We start from the raw sequence: 27,954 nt of genomic DNA on the forward strand, positions 1-27,954 counted from the left end.
ATATATAATAATAAAAATAAACAACATATGTTTTTGACAAGTTAATGGAACCGACATAAATGTGTGAAGCTAGGGTCCGGTCGATATCAAGCGACCAAATCGAGAACGCAGCATATAAGCGACCAATTTATAGTCCGCGCTCCCTGTTATTTAATCAATAAAAAGCACGTATTTCCTGAAGTTCCCAAGGGATTTTAATGATTTTTTTGTCCAGATATTAACAATAAATACCTAAATCGAGTTACGATGGTCTCAAATCAATTTTCATTAATTAAAAAGTCAAATCTTAAAGAAATGAAAAAGGCTCAATTAAATGTCTGCTTGGGTCAAAAGCATCACGGTCTTCTGGGTTTCTTCTTTCAATGACATCAGGTATATTTCCAAGCTCAATTAAATAATTAAGCTCTTCTGCATTTATATTTTTTGCTAGAGGTGGTTCATTCTTTTGCAACATTCCAGTGGCCACTATTATCTCACTGGCTAATTCTGGCTTGTATCGCAATGAATAAGCCAAATTAGGAAACCTCCTTTTCCAAACACCAAACAATCTTTCTATAGTATTGCGTGTCCTAATATGAGCCTCATTGTATAACTCCTCTGCATGGTTTGAAGGATTTAACAAGAGTACTAACAGGACACTATGAAAAGAAACGACAGTAATTAAGCTTAATATGTACATTTATTGTTCCTTACGTACATATAAGTAACAAGTAACTACTAAAAATGGCACAGAAAGAAGGAGTCATTTAAAAGTATTTTGAACACAAACAAATTATCAGTTTTGAGTTTTATTACCTATAAAGGAAGTTAATTCTTCTATCTTTGTTTCGTGCAAATTTGTCAATTACCTTATCGTAAAATGTGTTCCCAGTTTCCACTAATTGAGCGAGAATGTCCTTTTGGATTGATAAAATAGATAAGGATAAAAGCCGATTTTGAGTCATTGTATTCTGCAAAGATGTTTTTATTCGCTTTAACCTAGAAAAAGTCCTTTCAACTGAAGCACTGATTGCAGGTATTGTAGCTAGTAAACAGAACAACTTGTAACTTTCAGGAAGAATTTCATTTGTGTCGTATCATGCATACTTTTAATTAGACCCAAAAAACTTTTATCGTAAAATTGTTCACGGTGTATTGGTGAGAAAATGGTTTTTAGTTCTGTTTTCAATAATGATTTATCAAAAAGTGCTCCATAAGTATTTATTAACGAGTCCAATGGTTTTTGCGGAAATACTCCTCCATATTCTGAAAATTTTTTAGTATCACCCAACTGCAGAAACTGAAACTTGCTATAGTCCGAAAAACGTTGCTCTAATTGAGTTATATTATTGTCCAAAATTTCAAAAAATATTCGTCTAAATTTAGTTTTGGCTTAATCCAAAGTGCTTTGATTACCATCATTTTTAGGTAAACCACCAAGTTCATTACGATTTAAGGTAAGTTCTGTATTTGTCTAGCAACGTTAATATGCTTAGAAAAGGTCAGGTCATTTCTCCAGATTTTTAACACTTCAAGACATCTGGAAACGGAATTGTTACAAAACTGAATGTCATTATTTTTTTTCTATAACACATTGTATAAGAGCTCTGTTTGTTGAAATATGTCGCTAAAAACGTTTAATAAAAATACGAATTCCAGATCATCCAGTTTTCTTTTAAACCCATCTGCCTGCCTAATTGATTTCGCGTTTGATTCTGGATAATTCATTATCTCCTGAAATACTTATTAATATATTATACAATTAATTTTTTTCTTTCCTGTAATACGGCATTTAACACTTTAGCATTCGAGTTCCGTCTCACTTCGCTATTTGTAGGAATTCGTTTTCCGACAAATTGATTTAAGAAATGGGATCTTTTGGAGGAATGGTGAAAATAAGCCGGAATTCCTTGAAGAGTCGAAAAAAATATTTTTACTGCCGTAATATTGGAGCAACTTTGCTGTCAAACTAAATTAAGGCGATGCGCAAAACAATGAGTAAAAATAGCTAATGGTGCAGAGTCTTTTACTAATTTTTGTAGTCCGTTTAGTTGGCCTGATATAACACTAGCTCCATCATAGGTTTGAGCAATTAGTTTCGCTTTACAGTCAAATTTACCAATCACACTAAACAGTAAATCGCGTAACGCTGGAGCATTTCGATCTTCCCCTAAATCAAAGAATCCTAAGAAATATTCTTGAACTATGCCTTTGGCATCTACTAACCTGCATACAATTGAACACTCTGTGCCTTTTCAGTTATATCGGTTGTTTCATTAACGATACATGCAAAAAATGGGGAATTAATGATGGCATTTTGAATAAAAATGGAAATTTCGTCTTTAATCAGGTCAATAAGTTTATTTTGTATCGTTTTTGAGAGGCCTCTAAAATAAGTATTTTTTTGCCAGTGATCTTTTAGTTTTGGATTTGAATTTAACATTAATTCCCAAATTGCTTTGAAATTTCCAGGATTTAGAGAGTCATCTGACTCATCGTGGCCACGAAAAGCCAGTTCCTGTTTAGCTAAAGTACAAGTTAAAGCAATTATTTTTTGAATAATTTCATTATACCTGACTTTTGAAATTTTCGACTGTTCGTCTAGCAAGTCACGAACAGAAAACTCTCTTTTTTGTACATCCTTAAAGGACAAAGAACTACTTAAATGCTCTTTACAAGTTGAATGTTTCTTAAGCGATGCAGATATATTTTTAAATTGGAGTATCCTTCACAATTCCATACACACTTTTTATTCGAAAGCAACAAACATGGCCAACAATACAGTTTCTTTGTAATACAACTTCCACACAGCCATTTATACACATCATACCAAGAGATATTAAAAGCACGTCCTTTTTCCCATCTTTTTGGTCAGTACACAGTTTTGGAATAGGCCTGTCACTCAAAATAATTTTTCGTCTTTCAGCCTCAGGTCTTTTAGCCAATGGTAATTCCAACAACGAAACAATAATGTCCAATCCACTGCCAAGTGCCAACATAACATTATTGGTACTAGTACTGCAACTTGGTAAAACTCCAGGCTCAGATAAACTCATTTTTGTCTATTATATTATCTTACTATTCCAAAAAAAGTAATATTTTAGTCCTCAAACTTAGCCTTTAATTTTTAAACAAAAATTTAAAATAAAGGCCTAATAAAAGGCTTTGGCCTCTTACGCCTTTTTCTTAATTACACAACCAACTAGTGTTAAATTAAAAAAAAAACGTAATAGGCAAAAGCCTTGTAAAAACATTGCAAATTTCTGGATTTAATTATTAGGTTCTTCACCAACTTCACTTTACCAATGTCTACAACTTTTAAATTAAAAACACTACAACTTTTTAATTCACGAAAACATTTAACGACGAACCCTCAAATTACGAATTAGCAAATTAAGAACAAACTCAAGTACAAATCGATAAATTTTTCCGCTAAAAACAAACATTCAACCGCGAAAACAAACGCCCTAAATGACTTCCGTAAGCGCGCATATAAAAATCAATCCTCCGACGCGTTGACCAGCGTCGCGCGATTTTTCTATAGGGATATATTGTGGATGGGGTCGGCCAAATTCGTTCGGGCCTATTAGTGGTTTTTTAAGTGCGTTTAAGCGATTTGATGCTTTTTGCGTTAAATAAAATATATTTGCGGGTTAAGATAATAAAAAATTGGTGTGTTAACATGATATTTAATTAAAATAAAATATTTTTAAAATTTTATTTTTGTATTTTGTATGCTCAAAATTGGCCTACCATGCCTATTTCCACGAGCCGCCACTGATACCTACATCACCTAAAATTATCAAAATATATTTTATTAAATAAATATATTATATATATTATTTTATTATATAAATATATTTTTATTATAAATAGTAAAAATGCAGTAAAAAAAGTTCTTTTATAAACTTAAGCTAAATTATTCCACATGTGTGTAAGTATTGGTGCAGTAATTTGATTGATGTTGGGGTAGTAAAAAGTTCGTTGTTTCCATTACTCATATTACGCTGGTATCTAGAGAATAAAAATTTCAAATATGGGACGTAATTATAAGTATTTCAATGTCGACATAATTTTCGTCCTATTTTTATTATGTTATAGTTTATCTCAGTTGTGTTCGTGACCTTAGATTACTTTTGCACAATCAGTGTTTGTTGTATTCACCACATAAATAAAACATTCTTGGACAACCATGTCCGCATATTATGTCAACGTTTCGATCTCTCTGAGGTCATCTGCAAAACACGAAAATATTAATGATATTTAAAATATTACAAATTTAGTTTGTTGAATATTCGAAAGATTGACATCAAAGATAGGCTGATCGGGATTATACAGGTCCCACTTTCTTGGTTAAAATTGTCACTGCATAAGAAAATAAGATTTTCCTTAAAATAGCAATTACTTATGTTTTGCACTTAAATTCATTATCAATAACAACTCTCAAAAATTTTTCTCTTTGGTCGACATTCAATTAAGACAATATGGACTGAAGGAAGCCCTAAATAATAATATGTTAATTTTGGTTAAGTTTAGCAAAAAAGGGATAAAGTGACATCAGTTCTTTAACCTAAGTAGGCAGCCATAACGAAGCATAATAGCATCCGTGTGCTAAGCAAATTTAACTATTAAATTCAATGCGTGCGGCCATACCGGCGCACCGCCTCTCGCTTCGCATTGCCCTTGTACCTAGGCGCATCGCACAGTAAATTGAGCTTAGTATTTTTCGGAGCCTCGCACATGGTCGCTCGCTTTGTTTTTGAAATTGTTACTGGGATGGATAAGGATAAATTAATTACCAATGTGTTTACCAGGGAGGCGATCTGGAACAAAAGTAGTGGAAATCATCATAATTCGATATTATTATCGAAGTTGTGGAAGAAAACGTCGACCATCTTTCCTCAATCCTTATAAGTGATGGAATTCTCCAAAGTAACTTCGTTTTTTATTTAAAGGGTGTACTGACATCCTTGGTTTATTTTTAATTAAATACCACTTTGTTAAGTTAGAATCTAATAAACAAAAATATATCTTCTAAATATCTATAAACAAAATATATCTTCCTACATTATTGGTAGTAAAATCATTTATAAAAATAAGGATTAAAAATGCTTTCAGAAGTCAAGAAACTTATAACATTACAAAGAAAAACCTATAAAAAAGAAATCTGATTTTAATCAATTAAATTTTTACATTTTTTTCTTCATACCTTTAATACTATATGCTTGTAATTAATTAAGAATTATTTCAGGTCGATCGCTAGCGCTCTTTACGCATATTTCTTTTATTAGGGGGAGAGGAGAAAGACAAAAACGCAGACATGTGCATTAAGAATTTTATTACATTGAACTTACACAGCAGACAAACATTTCAAGACAAATACCAACTTAAATCGATAAAAGACTAACTACAAAACGAAAATAACCAAAATTCATTGGTTCTCGTCATCTACTTTTGCCAATCTAATAAAAATATTAACTTATTTTACGCTATTAGAGAAAAAAATCATAAAATGCACAATGTCGAAAAACTAGAAACTTACATAAATAATCAAATAAAGATACGGAATAATCATTACAAAGATGAATGAATATAATTGATTCTTGAAAACGCGGCGTCGTTTATTTTTTGCCACCTCGTTTGCCTCTCACAGAGGCCGGTGCAGCGCTTTTACGGGTGGTCCTTGACGGAGTCGGCGGAGGCTCCTTTTTCACCTAAACGAAATAAAAAAGACGTCAGAAACACCCGTGCAATCGCACATTCAAAATTAATCTAGTAGCCACCCACTACATTAAACAACCTACCTACTACACCTTACAATCTAATTTTCTTTGGTTTTACCTCTGGTTCGGGTTCTGGCTCCGGCTCGGGCTCAGGTTCCGGCTCCTCGGCGGTTTCCATTTTTTCTTCGACGGGTGCTGCCGCCTCCTCGTTTTGTTCAGCATCCTGCTGCTGCTGCTCCTCCTCTTCGGCGGCCGCTTCATCTTCTTCGGCTTCGCCGTTTTCCTGCTCCTCTTCCTCGTGCACTTCGCTCGGATCGTACATTTCTGCGTCACCGTCTTCTTGACCTTCAGCACCTATATACAGCAAAAACCACGTTTCAGTATAAGCCCTAAGGATTATCATTTAATGGCAAACGAAAACGTTGAAAAGAAATATTGTCAGGGGCCACAATATGTCTGAAGGTTGTATGGTGAAAATCGTCAATCGCTCGCTTGGCAAAATTGATAGGAGCTGACAGAAATGACGTTGTTGATATTGCCTGATATGAACATCATTTGAGTTTGTTTTCATTTCAATGTATGCTGGAAGCGTGGGTTGGAATTGTTTAAGTTTAACTTTTAGCTAATATATTACATAACAAAATGCATGGCCTCTCGTCTCCTTTTGCACAATTCAAAATTGATTAAAATTTTCCTATAAATATCTTTCATGTAAGAGTAGGTATATTTTAACTAGTTCATAAACGTGGTAATAAAAGATTTTTTAAATTTCTTTCAGTCCCCATTACAAGAAAAGAAAGGAAAGAGATATGCAATGTACAGTAGGGTGGGTCACTTTATATAGGGAAAAAATAAAAATCGTCTTATTAATTTCTAATAGCTGTATTATGTTGCATTGCACAAAAACAAGTTACAAAAGAAAAAAAAAAGTTAATTTAACTTTTATCTTTAGCCCGCGCATGAATTTTGAAATTTTGATAAAAAAGACAAAATAGTTTCAGGGCATGACGATAGTGAATCCAGAATTTTAATTATAATAAGTTTTATAAACATTAGGAATTTAATGGTAGAAACATATCGTTAATGCTAAATATAAAAAAACACACAAAATTACAACTAAAGTCTTGTTAATAACATGCCATTATGCATGAAAATCTTGCTTACTTTCAAATTTGGGCATTGTTTTCCTAGATGAGAGTTTAGCATGAATCAGGCCTTCCCTTGACTTCTTGTCACACAGAGACATTGATGCTTCTGTCACTAATTTGACCGTCCGCTCTACCGCTTGTGTGTGACATGGTAGTCTAATGAAAATTAAATCTTCGTCACCATTTGATGCAACAATTTTTTTAAGTCATCATTTGAGAAGCTTCGGAGGATTGGAGGATCACAGTTGTTATTTTCTTGCCAGTCTATTACATCAATATAAGACGAAGCATTAAAATTTACTGCCGGTACTTCAAATATACGTAGTTGCCTTCTTAGTGCCAATGAATCTCGTGCCTTTAATATTCTTCTGGCAGCTAATTCCATAATATTCTTTTGCTCATCTGTTAACATGGCTAAGAGTAAATTCTCTGGATGGAAAAAATATGCATTTCGTTGAATGACTGGATCTATTACGTCTCTTAGCTCTTTTGATAGATATCGAGAATTTTGTATCAATTTCCATAAATTGCGGGACCCATCTTTACAAGAAGGATGTGTTTTTATCTGAAACCATACAGGGGCATATACTTTGACGATAAATTGCGCTAGGTGACATAAATTTTCAGTCGGATGTATTGTAGCAACATAAAGTCTCAATATTCTATTGGCTGTAGTCAACCAGCGAGCATGGGAAATTTTCCCTGGCGATTTATGGGCTAAGTCGGTGGGGCAGTTTCCAGTGATTACGGCTGTGTTTATCGCGTACAAATACTTTTGGTCCATGCTTAAATCTTCTGTTTTAATTACTGGTAGCTGACTTGGTATTATTTCGTACTCAATAACGGGTTTTATTTCACATTTTTCCAACTGTTTTCCAATAGGACCATTATACGAATGTGGACCAGTTGTTTTACCATCTAGCTTGTTGAACAAATGCCTCAGAGGCAACTCATTTAAGTGAAGCATGCAAATTATCCATTGTAGTGGTCGCTGAAGCTTCTTCTCAAACAGTCTAATTACACCTGCGTTCTTTCCAGTATTAGTTGCTGTCCCATCGCAACCAATAGCCACCAATTCGTCAGAACAAATACGTTTTGATTGTAGAAGTGCACTAATAGACCTTTCAATACTTCTGGCAGTACCATGTAATGGTGTAGTATAACCTACATACAAAGAACCGGGTTCTTTCAGGACAGAAATGTGTTCTTCAACTACCACCTTTCTGTATTTTTTGCCTGCTTTTGCCATGACTTTTAAAGTTTTGTCCTTGCGCCCATCAAAGTACAACGCGGGAAGCTGCAAATTGGTTTGTTCTCGCAAAAGCGTATCCCGTAATTTTTGTCTTTCCCTTCTTAATTTAGATTTATCTATTACCTCTACATCAGAAGATATGTCATGTAATACCGCCGAAGCAATTGCAGCCGCCGCTCTATCAGAAACACCATAACGGTCAGCGGTTTTCGATAGCGTCGGAAAACGTTTACGTTTCACAGATTCCTTTTTGGAGGTTTGTGAAGTGGATGGCAAATCTTCTACGTTGTGTTTTACGGGCGATACATAACGTTCCTCAAAATCCGTAAAAGCAGAGGAAGACACTTCTTTTTGTGGTTGATCACAACTAGGAATGAGTTTATTAAAAGGCTTTAAACTCTTACGTTTTCTGTCCAATTTTTTTTTCAGTTCTAAAGTGCGCACAAGATCTACTCCACCGATAAGCATTTTTCTTTCGCCCCTCCGGTCAAGCAAAAATGCGTGTTCTTCTTTGGGTACCTTCGACTCACGCGAGCATTTACAGAGATGAAGAAGATCCTTACATTTACAGGAACAAATATCAAACAAAACTTCACTTTGGCGCAAAAACAAGGCTTTCTTTTCTTCGGTCAACCTTTTTAGAGATTTAATGTGATTTTTGCACTTTCCGTGGTACGTTTTTAAAATCTGAATAGTTCGTGTGTGTGAGACCATAGGAATATGATTTTTGCCAAATTTTTTGAGCCACTATGTCTGCGATTTGAGAAAAAGACGGTTCTTTGTTACTTCCTTGTTGAATTTTAAGTTGTATTCTCGTCCATTCGTAAAACTTCATTACATCTTGGAAAGTTGGTAACACATTTTCTTTTAGTTCACCAATAGTTCCAAATATGGGACACTTGTACTTTATTCTTTTACTTTCCATACTATTTGGTAAGAAATTAGCGCCAAGTAAAGCTCTGATAAACAAAACAGATAACCACGATGGTACGCGTTCAGAGATTAATTCACACTAAATGTAGCATTATAGTGACCGCGGCGCGATTGGCTGCAGTGACTAAACAGCATGCATTGCGTATTAAAAATAGATTCAAGGTCATGAAAGGTCTGTAAAAGAATAAAATAAATTAACTGTAAAGCAAACGTCTTAAATTAGAATATAGGAAGACTTGCAGTGTCTTGCAAGGTATTACCTTATTTTACAAATTTGACGATAATGCGGCGGCCTTGCGCGGGCTCTTAGAGTTTAAATATTTCAATATATATAATAATAATAATAATATTCCCCAAGTAGTAGAGATCGGAAAAACATACTAATTTTAGAAATAAGAAGTGAAGCATCACAAAATCTTCAACAGTAAGCATATAAAATGCTTAAGACATCCAATTCAAAATATTCGCCATGTTTAGTAGCTACTAATGTAACTGTTCCTATTCCGGATGTCGACCGTGCTCGTGGATCTTTCCGCAATGTAATTGCTGTTGTGATGGAAGTAGATGAATGTAATGGAAATTATAAACTTGGAACAAAGGATATTATATGTGCGCTCTCAATTTGAACCTTGCTTAAATTAGGACTTCCTTTATATTAGTGATGTTTCCACTTTCCTTAGAAAAGCAGCTGCAATTGCCTCTGATACTAATCAAGGTTATCAACGATGCAATATTTTGCCGATATATCGGCTACACACTTTAGTACTATATACACGTTCGCCGGTTGAAAAATTTCGAATATGATTTTTGCGTAATGTGTAAAGAGACGGAGTAGAGCGAGAACAAACTTGGCTCCACCCTGGGCGGCTATCGAGTCGTCGTTGCGTTCATCAGTCCGGTTGCAATTCCTCGCATATGTACGTGTTAGCCGATCATGTTTACAATTTATTTCAACCTTTGGTACGAAGACGGATACAGTAATAAAATAAAAATGGTTTTCACTGTTGATCAAAAGATTAATATCATTAAATGGTATTGTCATGCGGATAGTGCAGAAGTTGTCGGCCGTTTTATATTTGCATATCCTGATCAGCAAGTCCCTACTGCTAAAACAATTTATAATACCTGGCATAAGTTTGAGCAGTCGGGATGTGTAAATCGGTGTGCAAAATATTCTAGTGGCGATCAGGAACCTCGTCGAACACCTGACGCTAGGATTGAAAAGGAGGTCAAGGTGTGTGCTTTTGTGGAAGTAAGTGAACCTTGTTCTAGCTCCCAAATTTCTTAAGAACTTGATATTCCAAGTCGTACAGTGCGTGATATTTTGAAAAGAAATAAGTACAAAGCCTATAAATTTAAAAACACTCAAGAAATTTTTCCAAAAGATCAAATAAAACGCTTGGAGTTTTGTGAAACCTTAAGAGAAAAAATTGATCAAAATGACGACTTCACAAGTAATATTTTATTTACAGACGAGTCATCTTTTTCTCTTCTAGGTCGACATAATTCTTCAGTCGTGAGATATTGGTCTCGGGAAAATCTACATTTGAGTGTACCATTACGAACTCAATACCCGCAAAAGGTAAATGTTTGGGCTGGTATTTTAATCAATCACATTGTAGGGCCGTTTTTTATTGATGGTACCTTAAACTCTAAGAGATATTTACTTTTATTGCAACAAAACCGCTGTACGAAACTTAGATGTTAATTTTGAGGAAATTTGGTTTCACCAAGACGGATGTCCCGCTCACAACGCTAGACAAGTGCAGGACTATTTAACAAACACTTTTCCTGAACGGCTTATTTCCACAAGAGGTACCATACCATGGCCTCCGCGATCTCCAGATCTGACGCCTTGCGACTACTTCTTATGGGGCTATTTGACGGAAATTCTTTACCAACACCGACACGAAAGAGCCGTTAATTTGGACGAATTTCGACTTAGAATTATTAATATTTCTAGGTCCATTACGCCTGAAATGTTAGCCAATGTACGTAGAGAATTTTACGACAGGTTGGGATACTGTGAAGCCCAACAAGGAGGTGTATTTGAACACCTTATTAAATAATCCATGTAATTAGAATTATTTTGTTTAAAGAGTTATTTTTCATTTTATTTTAGAATAATGTATTTAGTTTTCAGCAAAGGTTTTTAAGATTTGAGCATATTAAAGTTGTTTTTTGGACTTGCAATTATGCGCACGTTAAAAAACAACATAAATTTTTATCTTTCGTGTGCGTGTAAAATTCCAACTTGATTCGAGGCTGACCTACCCATCTCCCAAGCGCTTGCTAAACATCACTGCGAGCAAGCCGAAATTAAATTCGTATTGCATATCGGCGTCGCTATCGGTGGGAGGTTACCGATGCAGTCGTTCTCTGTCTATTAGATCTAATACATTAAAACTCAATCCGTAAGATTCAACTCGCCAAACGTGTACAATATATATTGTGTCAGGGACTTTCTATAGCGGCAACGTAAATAAATAAACACGGAGCCACCTCAAACAGCCCTTATACTCTGGCAAAGCTCAGGAAGGTCAGAAGAAATTTTTTTAAAAATCTTAAAACCTGCTGGAGTTTGCCCTAAAACAAAAAAAAAAAAAAAACAACAAATCACTAACCTTCCTCTTTAACCTCGCCCTCCTTCTCGGTCTTCTCGTCTTTTTCCGCCTTCTCCTTCTCCGCCTTCTTCCTTCGCTCCTCCCGCGCGTACTTCTCCTTGATCACCTCGATGAAGCGCGAAAAGTGCCTTTTGGTCTTCAAATGGTTGTCCGCGTCCTGTTTCTTCAAGAAACTGCGATGGCACAGTTTGCACTGGAACCCGGTGAACTCGGTGATGCTCTTAGTGGCGATCGGCCGGGCCGGTTTCCATGCGGGCATACGCGACGAAATATTCTCGAGACTCTGGTCCAATTCGAGGATCGGATCCTCGTCTTCCATGCGATTCGCGTCCTCGAGACATTCCTCCAAGTTGATATCGGCGTTTTCCTCTTCTTCCGCTTCCTCGACAACTTCGTCGCCATCTGAAAAGTTACAAAATAAATCGAACCATTTGGGGGTATTTTGTCGGAGTTACAGAACACTGATTGAAGAAAAACAAATACATATTGAAGCTAAATAGAAGATTATCAGTTGTCTAGAACAAGAAATAAGGAATTATTACAAAAAATCGAGATGTTTTAAAATACACAAAACGATAGCAGGGGGACCTTTTCTGAGATGGTAAGGAAAGGAAAATCAGAAACTGAAAAATCTGACTGTAAATCACAACAAATTTGCTCGAAGTGTTGTGGAAATCACTCTTATGAAGAATATAGGTCTAATGAACGAAAAAATGTACAAATTGTATACATTCTAAAAAGTCAAATGAAAACTTAGATGCTAGTCATGAAGCCTTAAGTCAAGAATGTCCTTATTTAGATTAATTAGCTTATGTAATAAAAAAGTTGATTATTTGTCTGACTGTGAATAGATCTTTCTCAAGATGAATATTAATAAGAGAAATTAACAAGTCATACTTAAAATGACACATTCATACTTGAGGTCGATATTTACGTCGAAATTTCAGGAATTTGTAGATTTGATAATAGGGAATGATTATGATGTTGTTGCTGTAAGTAAAACTTGGCTGACTACAAACGTCTCATCAAATATAGTTTCCATAACTTGTTATAATTTTTATCAAAAGGTAGAATTTTTCAAATCAAATCTCACTTAAAGACCAAGATTTTAAATCTTAATAATGTTACAGATATATGTTTTGCAAATATGTCGCTGAAAATCATTATTACCAAACTTCGTGATTACTGGGTCATATATTATACTATGAATAATGTCCCGGGCTTGTGCAAATGCACTTTACAATACTTTAGCAGAAATAATATCAACCTCCGACTATGTAATGGTTCTAGGGGATTCAAATCGTCGGTCTTATCACGTAAGGGCGTCTCTCAGTTTTGCTCATTTTTCAGAAATGCGATTTTAAATAATTTTACGCTCTTTTATTGTGAATAGTAATATATATTATTAGTCATTAAGATGAGCCAGAGATTTAAAGAAATCCTGATGATCTTTTTGTCTAATCACAGGAGTAACACCTGAACATAGAGAAACCAAATCCTGGTACTTGTCCTTACTAATATTGTTTGGGCCAGCATTCAGTCGTCTGAGAGCACATATGTTGTAATATTATGCTGTTGGTTTCGTTTTAGTGACAAACTATCATAATTTTGTTGATTGTTGCTCATTTTAAAAAAAGATCTGGTCTGGAGAATCTTTCTTAACTCTCACTTCGCTAATATCTGTCCTTAATCTGGTTTCCTAAATCGCTCTTCCTCACGGTCAAAATGCTTACATCTTTTGAAAGCTGTTTAAAATCGAGAAAGTCTTCAGTATTCAGAGATCTCACTTTGTATGGCTGTTTCTGTCTTGCCAGTGCAAAAACTGGGTGTAACTGAGATGAAACGTAGATATTTCCTGCATATTTGATTGCATAACCTATAGCACTGTGCGCAGATCGCCTTTATTCTGTCCGTGAAAGGATTCGAAGAATCTTAAAGATATTTCTTTCAAATTCTCTAAGTGAGTTACAGCATAGAGAAGCATTGCAGCCATGACAGTATTTTTATTTTGGCCTCGACATCCATCAGAAAAAAGGGCCAGTTCTTGGGTCACCTCATTGTCATTGTAATACTGCAGGGTTTTATAAATTGCCGTCGATATTTTTGATGCCCTTCTTTTGCTTATGCCTTCATGCCACGTCCAGCAGAAACAGTCTTAGACTGCAGGCAATATCATAAAACTTTAAATTGAAATTGGCCAGCCTGTTTTTATAAAATAACGCATTTTCGTTGCAGGTGGGTAAATATATCACCTGTTGAAGATCAAAACACCCACATAGCAAAAAGCTGTTTACTTTTGCTTCTTGTTCTAAAAGCTATAAGTATAACCTATATAGGTTTCGTACTAACCTTAAATAACTCTCAGAAGGCACAAATACACAAAAAACAACAGGATACATAGGCGGTAGGTACGATTTCTCGAAGCAAATCGATTATGACTGATTGCTAGCATCTGTGAATCGCCCAGATAACGCCGTAACTCAATATACGCCTTGAAAATTTTAATTTCGCATGATTTTTAAGTCACACGTATGGGCCTATCTTAAGTTAGGCCTATACGTGAGATTAAAATTTGAACTTTTTTGAGATACGACCAAAGAAATAAATAATGGAACAGCCAAAATATAAAATATTGATCATGCCCGTTCGTGAGATAAAAATATGAGGCTTCAGTAATTTTATGGAGGGCTTAACTCAATTAATTTTCAATTTTTCTGAGATACGCCCTTACGTGATAAGACAGACGAAATGTTTGATGCGACTTCAAGGGTCACTGACAGTATCAACATTGACTGAGTATCAACATTGCTAGATCATATATTTTTTAGTGATGCAGATCCTGTTGTGGATGTTGGAACAATTTCTGCTACCGGTGTAAGCGACCATAAATTGACATTTTGTAATATACGCGTACCAAATTTAGGAGCTTTCACAAATTATAACATATATTACATGCCAAAGATGATAAAGTACAATTTCTGTCAATTGAAAAACTAAGATAGGAAAGTGCAACCCGTATTTCTCCAAGTTAAATAATTTAGATTTTAGAGTCTGGTAAAGTTTTTAAACATTTTGATTTTTAATTGTTGATGTTTTGAAAACAGTTCAAGATTGGTGTAGGGTGTTATACATGAAATGTGTTTAGAATTTATCAAAGAATCCAAAAATATATGAATAAATGGGGTGTTGTTCTATTTAAAATAGTAAAGTTAAGAAATCTGAAAACGCGCAAAAAATAAAAGAAAATTGACGTGTCCGAGAATTCTTCAACCAGGTAATTCGTTTACATGTAAAAGCTATTTTTCCAGACTTTTTGGACACACTGTATGTAAGGATGCATGATTAATAAAAGATGATTTATTATTATAAACCCTACCTGCTCCCCCGAGCCTTTTCTCGGTTTTCTCCGCGATGGTTCTCAAATGTTCTGGGGTGAAGCAGTGCTCGATCCATTCGATCCTGGACGGGAACTCTTTGGCGCATGCGCGGCAACTCGGGTGCAAATATCTCTTCAAACGTTGATGACCCTCGGTCCTAAAAGACAAAAAAAGTCATCAATCACGTTACCGTGCCTAAATTACTAATGCGAAAAAAACACTTACTTGCGATGTCCCGCGATTTTACCCATAAACTTCAAGTCGCACATAGAGCAATGGTTGACGGGGGGATCGCGCCTCGGGAACTTCCTCTGACGGTTCTGGCGATTATATTCGATGTTCTTGCGCTCCTCGCACAGGCGCAGGTTCTCCCTCAGGATGTTCACGCAAATCTGGATGCTCTCCTCCATGGCCTTGAGCATTTCGTGGTGGGCGCGCCCCCGGATATGTTTACCCATAGATTCGCCGTCCCACATTTGCTTGGTGCAGATGAAACAGTTGAGCAGGCTGCGCGGCACGTTGACATACGCGCCGTCCTTCTTTTCATCTTTTTCTAAAAATTGTTGGTAGAATTTATTTTTCAAGCCAGGGAATACCGAATAAGATAAGTACTGCGTGATATCATAGTTATTTTATTTTTAAATAAAACTATTATAGTGCCAAGGTCAATATAATTATTGATCAGTCAAAAACCTGGTTTCACCTAAACAATATGGAGGATTGTAAATGCTCTACGTGGTACACAAAAATATCCCAATAACTAATATAAATCCATTATCTCTTCTGCAAGGTGTTTCTGGACAATCTGTTTATTTTAGTCCTGTAACAGTCAATGAAATTTCTAACATCCTCTTGGAAATTAAAGAGAAGGAAGATTCAGGATAGGATAACATTTCTAATAAGGTTTTTGTGAGTTTGCCTAGGTGTACACTTACTGCATTAATGGCTCTATATTACTGGGTGTACCATCATTATCTAAAATTACGAAAAAGAAATAGAATGGTTAAATTCCTAAAAGCAAAGGCAGTTTTAAATGAATCTCAGTTTGGTTTTCAGTCGGGCAAAAATACAAATGATGCAATTTTTCACACGCTGGAAAAACTTTACCTGGGACTTAATAATGGTGAGGGTGCAGCAGCGGTTTTTTGCGATTGGCAAAGGCCTTTGACTGTGTCTCACATGAAATTCTACTACAAAAATTGGAATTTTATGGATTTAGAGGTTTTATACTAAATTGGATAAAGTCCTTTTTATCTAATAGGTGTCAGAGGGTGCGTTTTGGTAGAATTGAGTCAGAGGAGTTGGATGTTACAGTGGGTGTGCCTGTGCTTGGTCCGCTCTTATTCCTAATATATATAAATGATCTACCATTGGTACTACAACATGGACGATGCACATCATTTGCTGATGACACTACACTTCTTTGGAGTGGCACAGATTCACATGCCCTCAGCATTGTGATAAACCAGGATTTGGCAAATGTTAAAACATGGTGTGATGTTAACTGTTTGTCTTTTAATGTCTCTAAGACAAATATCTTAAATTTCAAGTGTAGTCTAGATGATTTGGGTCCACAGCATATTAATGTCACAAATTGTAATAAATTTTTAGGGTTGTTTATTGATGATAAACTAAAGTTTGATAAACACATTGAGAAGCTTTGCACTAAATTGGCATCTGGCTGTTTTGCGATTAGAACAATTAAGTGCCAGCTAAATAAGAGTATTGCTAGAAAAGCTTGCTTTGCCTTGATTGATTCTCACCTGGCTTATGGGACAACTCATCTCTTTACTTACTTCTGTGTTCATTTTACACAAGTGTGCAGTTCGATATCTGTGCGGGCTTAATTTAAGAGACTCATGTAGGCCTTATTTTATAAAGGAAAATATATTGACTCTCCCTTCAATTTTTATTCTTGCTTGCTTAATATATAAGAAATATTACTCTGTGTTTAACTCTGTTAACTTAAATAATACCAGGTCATCTTTTAACATAAATTTACAAATACCTACTTCTAGTTTGACCAGTGGCGGCTCGTGGGTCAATCTTCAGGGGGGTCATTTTGGTTTGAAAACTTATAGTTTACTCTAATAAAAAAAAACAAATCAAGCTATTGATTTTTTAAAGTATTTGAAAGATCTTTTAGCATTTATATTTTAGATAAAAAATACAAACTTGGATAAAACTCAATAATATTTACCGGGATTTTTGGAATGCTTTTGACAAGCGTTTTCTTGATGCTCAACATAGACAAGGCACTAAGTCTAGATTGTCTTATCGTATTACGCAGGAATGTTTTTACTCTTTTTAAAGTAGAAAAACATCTCTCACTTTCCACGGTTGTCATAGGGAGTGTGCACAAAATATTTAATAATTTCACTGCTTCAGAAAATGTTTCAGACAAATTCATGTTAATAAAAAGCTGAAGTATGAAGAAAGCCCATCGAGTGGGTGCAGCTTTAGGTAGCCTTACTTTAACCACTCTATCCAGAACCATCGTACGTTTTGGAGATTGGTTGAAAAAGGACGAAAATGCGTGTAAATTTGCAAAAAATATTTTTATACGTTTATGTTGACTCGCCGCTTTTTGCAGGATAAGATTAAGTTGATGGGCATAGCAGTGAATAAAGTGTGCATTTGGGTATATTTTTAATTTATTTTATGTTTAATTTTTGTTTGTACTCCTCCCAGTTTACCGCTCATGACATGCACCATCGTAACTTTGGGCAATCAATTTTTCAGGTGCTTCATTAATTTTTAATAATTGAAGTTCTTCCAATATTACATTAGTGAAATGTTATGCTGTGGTACCTGGTGGGTTAACAAATTTCCTTAATCTTTCATGTACAATACCAGTTAATACATATCGTAATATGACAATCATCTGCGTTTTATTGGAGCTGTCTGTGGTCTCATCTATTTGAATTGCCACAAAATTTGTCTGGCCAATCTCCTTAATTATATGAGTATGTACAATGGCTAACATTAATTCTAAAATATCGTTCTGAATTGTTTTTGATGTTGCTTTAAATACTGTACTTTTTTCAATATATTCCTTAAACATTAAATCCAGTTCAGAAACAAAATCGATAAGGCCCAGAAAAATTCCAGGATTATTGGAGCTGTTACTTTCGTCATGACCGCGCAATGCAATTTCGAAAACTCCGCAAAATTTTACACAGACGATTACTTTGTTTAAAATACAGTAACTAACTAAAACAAAACATTCATCCAGTCAGGCCGTCGACTACGTTAGCGATATAGGACTGAAAGGTGACTCTCACTCCCGCTCACGAAATGCGAATCTGTCCTCTTTGTTCTATTTTACATGCATTTCTCCATAAGCCATAAGAACTGTATAGGGACAATTTAAAATACGGCCCAGCCACGGGCTTGTGTGATGAGCGCGAGGCGCGACGTTAGTAATATATTTATTTGTTTTGCTATTATATTTGTTTTGCCAATGCAGACTGCTTAGGGAATTTTATAATTCACAGTGAAGTTTTAGATAAAAGATATTTTTAATAAAATTGGTATTTTTATGAGATTATTTTTGGGGGGTCATTGGCCAATTGACCCTAAGAAGGAGCCGCCATTGAGTTTGACACAAAATTCAATTTTTTACAAAAGCAAAAAAATATTTAATCATCTTCCCCAGTCATTATGGAAGATTCAAACATTCAAACGTTTTCGACAGCAGGTAAAAACAATCCTGCTTCATAAGGCATTTTATAGCTTGGAGGAATACTTCACAGAGCATTTTTGAACTTGGTTACGTTTTAATATATACTATGTGATGTCTATTGATTGAGTTTGTAATGCAAGTACTGTTTAAGCAATAATAATAGACATATTTTAGATTTTGATTTCTTACTTGTATATTTGTGTTGTGCCATTTATTATTTATTTATTTTGATGTTACACTAATATGTTTTAGATTAATGATTGATTGTCTCAGTTGTTGATTGTTTACAAAAAGAAATATATATATAATATATATTTTTTTTACCACAGCTTTGTTAACAACACCTTGGTGTTTTAGACGAATAAAGCTTTATTTCATTTTTGATTTGATGGCTGAATTAAGGCTTGTCTTTCAAAAAGAGAAGGTTGCATTTAATGACCACATTTAAATTATCTTGAGTTTTGTAAGTTGAGATAAGAGTGTAAATGTTAGTTGAATGGTTGGGCATAATTGAGTAAAAACCATATCCAAAAGACCCAATCAAAAAAAAAAAAAAATTAAACAAACCCAATTAAGAAAGAGTTACAATACATCAAGTGACATACCTTCATCCTCTTTTCCTTCAGTATTCTTCTCATCCTTCCAGTCTCTCTTCTTTTCGTCACCATCTTCAGCAGTTTCATTGTCCTAGTAATAAATCATTAATGGACTGCTGCAAGAGCACTATAACAAAATGATTTACCTTATCTTCTTTTGCCTTAGCATCTTTGGGTTTATTGAAGTCCTTTTTCTTAAAATCATCCTTGCGCCTTGGAGGAGACCTTCTACGGCGGTCTTGGATGCGACTCTATATTTAGACAAGGAAACAATTACCATACGAGCAAGTGCTTTTTTAACATATTTAAAAGACATTGTATCAAATTTTGAGTGTATTTGAAGCTTGATAAATGACTTGGGAGGTCAAGAGATCATAGAAAGCAGCAACTATGAGAAAATATTTTAAAAGCTTGACTGAATTGAGTATTTGCTGCAAGAAACTCTTTCCCTTGTTTTGTAGAGTAACTTTTGGATGTATTTTTAAACCAGCGATAAACAACAATAATTCAAAAGATTTGGATGAATGTAAGTGCATATTAAAATCTAGAAATAACCAGTAATAGATGCTTGGAACTAAAGTTGTCACTTGATACTGGTTTAATTTGGATCAATATTTTTTTGTATAAATGATTGCCATAGGATTATAAACATAGCATTGGTGCATACTACAAAAATGTCCAGGCTAGTAAAATGTATATAAATAGGATCCCAATAGACTAAACTACTTCCTCTATTATAAGAGGAAACACTAGGAGGTCTGCAACAATATAGAATAATTTAATTACATACATACCCAAGCAAGTGATTTATTCACAAATTTAAATAATCCATCCACTAAAGTAAATTATCATAAAAAAGATAAATTAGGAAGTGGGCGCATGTGGCTCCTCATTAGAACTTCACAAGTTGCAATCAATCTTTGCAAAGCAATAAACAGAAAATCAGACTTTTTTGTATGAAGGCCAAAGAGTTGTAGTATTAAAGATGGGCCTTAAGTGAGAACCATGTAATGATTCTCTATGCTTCTTGATTATTGCAATGTTAAAAATCAATGTTTATAACGTAAATTATACTGAAAACATAAATTACAATTAAATAAAGTCAATAAATGTATACTTACCTTGCATGACAGTTGATTGAAGTACACTATTATTAGGTTCAGGTACAAATGTATATATAAAAAAGCAAGCAATAGGATTTCCAAATTGAAATCAACAAGAGAAATATTTTACGGCTACAATTATAAAACTAGTGAGAACCCTATTTACATAACTTTGTTCGGACATTAATGTAATATGGAAACCAAATAACAGAAGTAAAAATAATAGGCAATGTACTTGAAAAGGAATCCAGTACATAGAATAGGATATCATACCTTATTATAGGGCTCATGACGTCTAATATCCCGTCCCCGATTGTTCATTCTGTTGAAACCGTTGCGGCCCGAGTTATATTGCGGGCCAGTGTTTAATGAGAGTAAAGAGGGTGGCTGTTGTTGTTGGGGCTGAAGTAAACTGGTCAAAGCCAGAGCAAGTTGCGGATTTGAAAATTGAGATAGGAGTCCTCCTCCGCCTTGATTCATGCCGCCGCCGCCCCCTTGCCAGGGGCTTACACCTCCTCCGCCACCAGCATTGTTATAGCCCTGATTAGAATAAGACGGACGACCGCCGCCACCTCCTCTGGGGCCACCACCCATTCTGCGATTCATTTTTTTTTTGCAAACTAGATGTGGGAAGAAAAATAATTGGCAATTGGGAAGGTTATGTGGTTCTTGGCAAGTCGAGGAAGCTGGTGCACTTTGTTGTTGTAGCTTGGGATGTGGCACAAATCGGACTCATTCAACAAAAATTGAGTGATAAAAGTAGAATTTACTGCTATACAGTAATATGCTTAGAAACTAAATAAGCCATATTAAACTGACATGTTAATAGTAAATATAAATGTAAGACAGTCAAAATATTGGAATGGCCATTATAAAAACTGATAGATCATGTTGTAGATGGTTAAGCATTAAAAAGGAATTTTGAGCGTTCAATATTCAATTTTTATGTGCCTTCCAAATTTACCTTATAATTTAAAGTATTTACGTTGATGAGCATCTTTCATGGACGGAACACATCGAATATGTTACAGGTATAATTAGAAAACTTATTTTTAAATTTACTGAATTGAGAAATATACTAAGACAACTTTAAGACATTAAACTCTGTCTATTTTGCTTTAGTAGAATATATAATTAATTATGTTAATGTGGTATCAGGTGTTGCAGGAGTTACAGAAATGGGTTATTATAGTAATGCTCTTTAAAAGGAAAAGATATCCAAAGAAGCTGGTTTATAAAGAGTGGCTTACTTTAACGACTGTTACATATGAAGGCAATAATTAGGTGCATGTCAAAATCAGACTGGTCTAACAGAATAATAATTAAGAAATGCAGCACAAAATAAAGTCATTACAAAACCCTAAGCACTCCATATGCCAGAATCACATATACTGCCTAGGGCCAAAGGTTTATAACAGTTTGCCTGCACATTCAAGATCTAAATGATACCAGAAATGCAAGGGAGAAATAATTAAATGGATTATAGCAGAGATAGATGATCACAATTTGTAGTAGTTTTAAATTATTTTTTTCCTTTTATGGTTATTATTTGATGAATGATAATTTAGAAACATTTATTTTAACTTATATAATTTGGGATTCTAGTAAGTAGTTTGGAGTTAGAATTGTAAGTTAAAAGAACTATTGTACTTTGTTATACCTACTGTTGATAAATAAATAAATTTTCAAGAATGGAATAATAATTCCCATCAATTTGTAAATCAAATTGTAGCAGCTGTTAAAGATAATGGGCCATACATGGTGACTTTTTGGAAAAAGTAAACATGTTTTGCTCATACAGTTAACATTGAATATCATTTAATTAAAAATACTGAAAACTTGTTGAATTAATATTGAAAAAGTTCAGACAATTGTTCTTTGGTTCAAATGGAGTATTCATGTAACTGATTACCTTGGAAAAGCCCAGAAAAATAAAGGGGTTCTGGAAGGTAATCTTTTAACACCAATTAGTTATCAGTTAGAACCAGGTGGACCTCAACATAGTATATGCTTAAAAGACTTTTGAAGCTAGCTTAGTCCTGTGGTTGGAACCTTTGTGACACTAAAATTATGAGACAGTTTTACCACTAACCAAAACTTTTTACTTTTACTCTTGACACATGTTTCACTATTGACGTTAGCCACTATCTTCGGGAGAAGATTAAAACTAGTATTGACAATTACTAGCTCCTCTTATTAAAAATCCAATATGAATGCTGCTGAACTTGAAGAAGTTAAACAAGTTCATCAGTTTCTATATATTACTCTTGCAGCAAATCAAAAAAAGAAATAAGCTGAAAAACCTATATTACTTTGAGTAAAGTAATATCCATGATGAAGTGTTGGGAATGATGATATCAAACAAATCCCAGTATTGCCGACAAATTAGAAGCTGCCATTTTAAAGGAATTTGAAAAAAGATTCAGATCAACAGAGAAAGATGTTTTGCTCTCAGCATCTACAATTTTAGATCCTATAGGTTTAAAAACATTCATTATCTTTAAGACCCAATTGCTCTGGCAAATGTTATTAGATAGAAGCATAAAATATATATTATTTCAGTCCAAAAGAAAAATGAATCATCATATCGTCGGCCAAATGAGAAAACCGCGTAACTCCACTTTTTGTCGAAATTGAGATTTTATCGCCATCTATCAAAAGAGTACGAAACCTGCCTATTGTAAAAACCACTTATCAATCAAAACAAAATTCCCACCAAAAAAAGAAAATTAGCAAAGCGTGTAACTCCAACTATCAAAAATATAGCAGGAAAAACGCGTATCTCCCAGTTTGTTATGCACTGTCAGTAGTGTACGTACGTGCTTACTCTTGCAGTTAGAAAAAAGTGCTAAATCAAACGTTAAAATAAGTGGAACCATTGAATTTATAAGGTAAGATCATTACATTGAATAAGTACATTTACAAAAACATTGCTAGTTTATTAGTAATTATAAAAATACCTCTTTTAAATTAGCTTTGGAGTTACATGGTTTTCTTTTTTTAGTTTAAGAGGCACATGCATTACTTACGTGGTTTTCCATTAAATTTTAAAATTAAAATTAAAACTATTATTTTTAATTAAGTGCGGTTTCAATTTATAAATAAATAAAATTTTTTTTTAAGATGTCATCGCGAACAAAAACTATTATGATGATGGCAAAGCAGCAAGCTCGTATAGATTCTTTCGAGTATATAGTTGGAGAAAATGGGTTTTTAGTTCCTGATGAGTTTGAAGACATACGAGAGTTGGTGGGAAACCCAAACAACGAACTGCTTTATGCCGTAAACCTAAGTGAACAAGAACTTGAAAATAGTCAGATCGAAGATGCGCGCTTATCTGCTATCGACTCGCCAGCACCTGAAATTCCACTTGGTGTTGAAATTCCAATTAAAGACATATTAGATTTGATGGAAAGCGAAATCAATAATGCTTCATCTTCAAGGATTACTTGCTTTGCAAACTCCCAAGATGAGAGGAATGATAGTGATAACTCGGACGATGCTTATGTTCCCAAAGAAAATAATTCGGATAGTTCGGATGAATCTGATACTGACATGAACCAAGAGCAGCAAGCCATACTCAATCAGATGGAAGTGCAACACCAGCAGCCACCAGTACCAGAAACTTCTTAAAACTCAAATTATACAAAAAAGATCAGCACCGGCTACCTGGAATTGTAACATAAATAAAACTAAACGTTCAAAGGGATTACCATAGGAAGAAAAAAAGAAAATTGGGAATACTTGGAACTACCAAATGAACAAACCAGGTAAATTTCTTATCATTTCAAATTTACTAATTTTGCTTTTTCAATATTATATTACTCACAGATTTTTCATTTATTTCATTTTTATGTTTAAGAAAATTTTTGCAAAATCCTTGTGGGTGTACACTTGGCAAAAAAAAATGTACTATTCAATGTGACACATTAACAGAAGAACGAATTCTCATATTTAGAACATTCTGGAACAAACTAAATTAGGCGAAACGAAAGAAGCACGTGAAGACCTTAGTCGAAATTCTCGGTGTCAAAAGAAGAAGGGGAGAGCAAGAAATAGTATCCAAAAGAAATTTTTCTATGTAATACTTTCTAAAATTTGACACTAAGAAAGTTAGAGTTTGCAAAAGAATGTTTGGGGGGGACATTGGGGTTAAAGGAAACAATGCTTTTAAATTGGATAAAAGATGAAAATCAGAATGTCAATTTTGAATCTCCTGAAGTTAATCCAAAAAGTGAAATAAGAAAGATTAAATTTGCTGAAAAGAACGCCTGCATTTGCGAATTTTTAAATATGCTATGTAATAAGTCATTATTGCCGAGCATCTTCAAAAAAACAATACCTTGAACCTCTTTGGCAGTCACCTGCTGAGTTATATAAATTTTATAGAACTGAATTTGGTGTTGAGCATAATTTGGAACCAGTAAGTACAACTCCGTTTTTTTTAAAATTTGAGGAGCTAAACCTATCACTCTATAAACCAAAAAAAGATTTGTGTGATTCGTGTGAAGCATTTAAAACAAAAAACTTATCAGAGACAGATTATAACTTGCACCAGACTTTAAAAGAAAAAGCGCGTTGAGAAAAAGAAAATGACAAAAAAAAGACTGAAGCTACAGTAAATGTCTATACAATGGACTTGGAGTGCGTATTATTGTCCCCGAAATCAACAGTTTCTTCTATGTACTATAAGACAAAGTTGATAGTGCATAATTTCACCATTTTCAACTTAAAAACCACAGAAGGTTTCTGCTATCTTTGGAACGAAAGTGAAGGGGGGATAACGGCGAACGAATTTTCGTCAATTCTTTCCTATTTCGTGGAACAAGAAGTAAAAAATAAAAATCCAAATGAAATGATTTTTTACAGCGATGATGGGTGTACAGGGCAAAAACGAAACTCCATACTGGCCAATGCATTCCTAAATGCAGCAATTCAAAATAATATTATTATAATCCAGAAATATTTGTTTAAAAGGACACACACAGATGCAGGTGGATGCAATGCATTCTGCCATCGAACGTCAAATTCGCGACCGTAAAATAAACCTCTCTGCAGATTACGAGGGCTATTGTCAAAGGGCTAGATTGGTTCCTTTTCCATATTCAACAAAATACATTGACCACACCTTTTTTAAGAAGTTTGAATGTTTAAAATTTGATTCATCCATACCCCCTGGAAGAACCGTTGGCAATTCCGTTGTTACAGACCTAAAAGCCCTAAGATATTTGCCCAGCTGTGAAATAATGTTCAAATTAAGACACACAGATCCATGGAATGTCCTGAACCAAAGACTTAACAAGAAAATTATTTTATGTAAATTTGTGGATTTGCCAGTCCTGTACACTGAACGTCGAAAAATCAAGAAAAAAAAATACGACCACTTACCAGCTTTAAAATCGAGTATATTAACTGATTATCATAAATTTTACAATGACTTGTTATACGAGTGAATTTTTTAGTTTAAAGATCTATTAATGTAAATTTTACCTTCTAAGTATTGTAAATTCGTTAGGCTTTTTTTGCAACTTATTTTGTTCGTTGTTGTTAGATAAGTGTTTTCAAAGAAAATTAATACTTTTTTATACCTAGCTACCTTAAAAATGATCTAGGATTAAGGTCATTTTAATTTTTTAAATAAATATTTAGCTTTTCTTTCAACTTTTTAATTTTTCTAGTAGTTTTTTTTTATAACTGGAAAAGCACCTATATCCACAATTACTCATATTTTTTAGACGGAAAATCGCGTAACTCCATTTAATACTAGAAAACAATATTTTTCAAAGTTTTCCCTTTACATGGTAAAAACAAAGTATTTTTGCTCATATTTAAGGTTTTAACAATTGTTTGATATTAAAAAAGGAAGATAGGAAACAGTTTTTCTTATCTCCCGAAAAATTCCCCAAAATGGAGTTCCGCGGTTTTCTCATTTGGCCGACGATATTCTTCTTCTATGATCTTTCAGATAAAGGAGATTGATGTGATCAAAGCAATGGGTTTGTGGGCTTCCCACAAAAAAAAAAGCCTATTCAAAAAGAAAAGGTTGAAGGGATGAAACTGAGGAACTATCTCGGTATTTGTCAATGCCAGTAAAGCATCTAAAAGAAAAACCATTAAAGGTTGAGATGAAATAAAATTAGTTTAACCACAGCTTTGTAAGTTACAACAAAAATATCTATGCATATTAGCAACTCTGTCACTAGTGTAGGTTGTTCTCAAAAGCTGGGTTGATTGAAAAAAAAAATCGAAGTCAAAAAGTTTATTTTTGAAATCATTTTGTTTAAAATAATACCATAAACTGTTTTGAAAAAAAAACTTAATTGTATCAGTTGGACCCATATATTGATAAGATTAAAATATTTTGCCATCCCTAGTGAAGCCTAGGATTTTGGTTCGCAAAAGCTCCATCAGATGGCGCGCTATGTTATAAAATGGATGATTTACCGATATAAATTTTAAAATCAACCAAGGAGACTCGTGCAATAGTCAGGGATAATAAAAATCATGAAATATATCCATAAATTTTAAATAATTGACAAGCCCAAGCTAAAACTGAAAGGGTGAGTCTTGACACCCTTCCACACCCAGCGCAGCCATTTCCACACTTGCCATGAAAAAATAAAGTTCTTTTAAAACTCCCGTTGACCAAAACGGGGTTCAAGGAAACGGTGCATATGAACTAATGCAAGTAAATTCGCCCCGAATAGACGAACGTATAACGTGTGAAGAACATTTTTTTCCGCCATGCGGCGATACCAAGAGGGACGCCGCTTGGGCCGGTAACGTAGCGGGACACGGAAGTGTTTTATTTGGAATAATTCGCTGTAGAAAAGAAACTAGTAAAAAATAAATTAACTTACCTAAAGAACGATGGGACAGCTACACGAAACGGTTACCGTTAAACGAATTAACGGGGAATTTTATGTGGAAATGTGGAATTTGACGAGACAGAAACCGACGGTACACGTCACGCCACAGCAACGAATAAAATGGACGGTCATACTACGAAATGAACAGGATGAGGCCGCGCACTGCTACGAATCCGAGTTGGCGCAGTAACATTTACTACGGATTTTTTGACAGCGTTGACATATCTTCAAGGTAAATTCATTTATAATAATTAGAATAAAGCGTATTCAAACATCTAAATAATTATCAGAAAGTTATATTTACAGAATTTTCTATGCTATAAATGTTCCAATTCACTCACTAATACCACAGCCGACTTTACTCAAGCCGCGCAATGATAACATCGGCAACATTGGTTTCAGTTCCGTTTTCATTTCAAGGTCTTGCTTGGCAAAATTGACAGAGAGTTGTTGACATTGATTGATGGAACATCATTTGTCATTGTCATTTGTCATACCATTTTTGTGTTTGAATAAAATAAGCCAAATTTTAGCGAGTTATTTATTTTATATTTTAAGTGATTCTCATAAACATAATAGAAAAAGATTTTTTCAAGTTCCTTCAGTCCCCATTACAAGAAAAACATGGAGAGAGATATGCAATGCAAATTTTGTTAGGACTTTGA

At 34.4% G+C, this 27,954-nt stretch overlaps 2 protein-coding genes across 3 annotated transcripts in view; both read right to left on the bottom strand.

Annotated features, from left to right (window-relative positions):
• Positions 1–5,300: 5,300 nt before the first annotated feature.
• On the bottom strand, positions 5,301–27,431 carry LOC126744861 (zinc finger protein on ecdysone puffs-like). 2 transcript variants are annotated; one of them, XM_050452460.1, is made up of 9 exons: positions 27,281–27,431; positions 20,694–21,040; positions 19,464–19,568; positions 19,327–19,408; positions 15,262–15,589; positions 15,036–15,193; positions 11,660–12,061; positions 5,821–6,056; positions 5,301–5,693 (listed from the first exon to the last, which is right to left on the bottom strand). In XM_050452460.1, exons 2-9 carry the CDS (start codon positions 21,024–21,026, stop codon positions 5,601–5,603), a joined length of 1,737 nt encoding a protein of 578 aa, XP_050308417.1. In that variant the 5' UTR covers positions 21,027–21,040; positions 27,281–27,431; the 3' UTR covers positions 5,301–5,600. The 2 variants fall into 2 exon arrangements, with proteins under 2 accessions (XP_050308417.1, XP_050308499.1); XM_050452542.1 differs by having other exon boundaries at positions 5,784–6,056.
• The window catches only part of LOC126744782 (uncharacterized), a 55,391-nt gene continuing 33,500 nt past the window's right edge, over positions 6,064–27,954 (bottom strand). Inside the window, exon 2 of the mRNA XM_050452370.1 lies at positions 6,064–9,990. Coding sequence (XP_050308327.1) covers positions 7,017–8,816 — 1,800 coding nt within the window. The 5' untranslated portion in view covers positions 8,817–9,990 and the 3' untranslated portion in view covers positions 6,064–7,016. The remainder of the gene's footprint in view (positions 9,991–27,954) is intronic.

Source organism: Anthonomus grandis, chromosome 1 (genome assembly GCF_022605725.1).
Source record: "Anthonomus grandis grandis chromosome 1, icAntGran1.3, whole genome shotgun sequence".
In the NCBI taxonomy this organism is placed as follows: Eukaryota; Metazoa; Arthropoda; class Insecta; order Coleoptera; family Curculionidae; genus Anthonomus; species Anthonomus grandis.

Excerpts from the sequence above, each read along its gene's own strand:
- LOC126744861 (XM_050452460.1), bottom strand. The coding sequence starts at position 21,026 with ATGAATCGCAGAATGGGTGGTGGCCCCAGAGGAGGTGGCGGCGGTCGT. Across the intron at positions 19,569-20,693 it reads GTCATGAGCCCTATAATAAG|AGTCGCATCCAAGACCGCCG; the intron begins GTATGATATCCT and ends GTCTAAATATAG. Across the intron at positions 6,057-11,659 it reads GGGCGAGGTTAAAGAGGAAG|GTGCTGAAGGTCAAGAAGAC; the intron begins GTTAGTGATTTG and ends TGCTGTATATAG.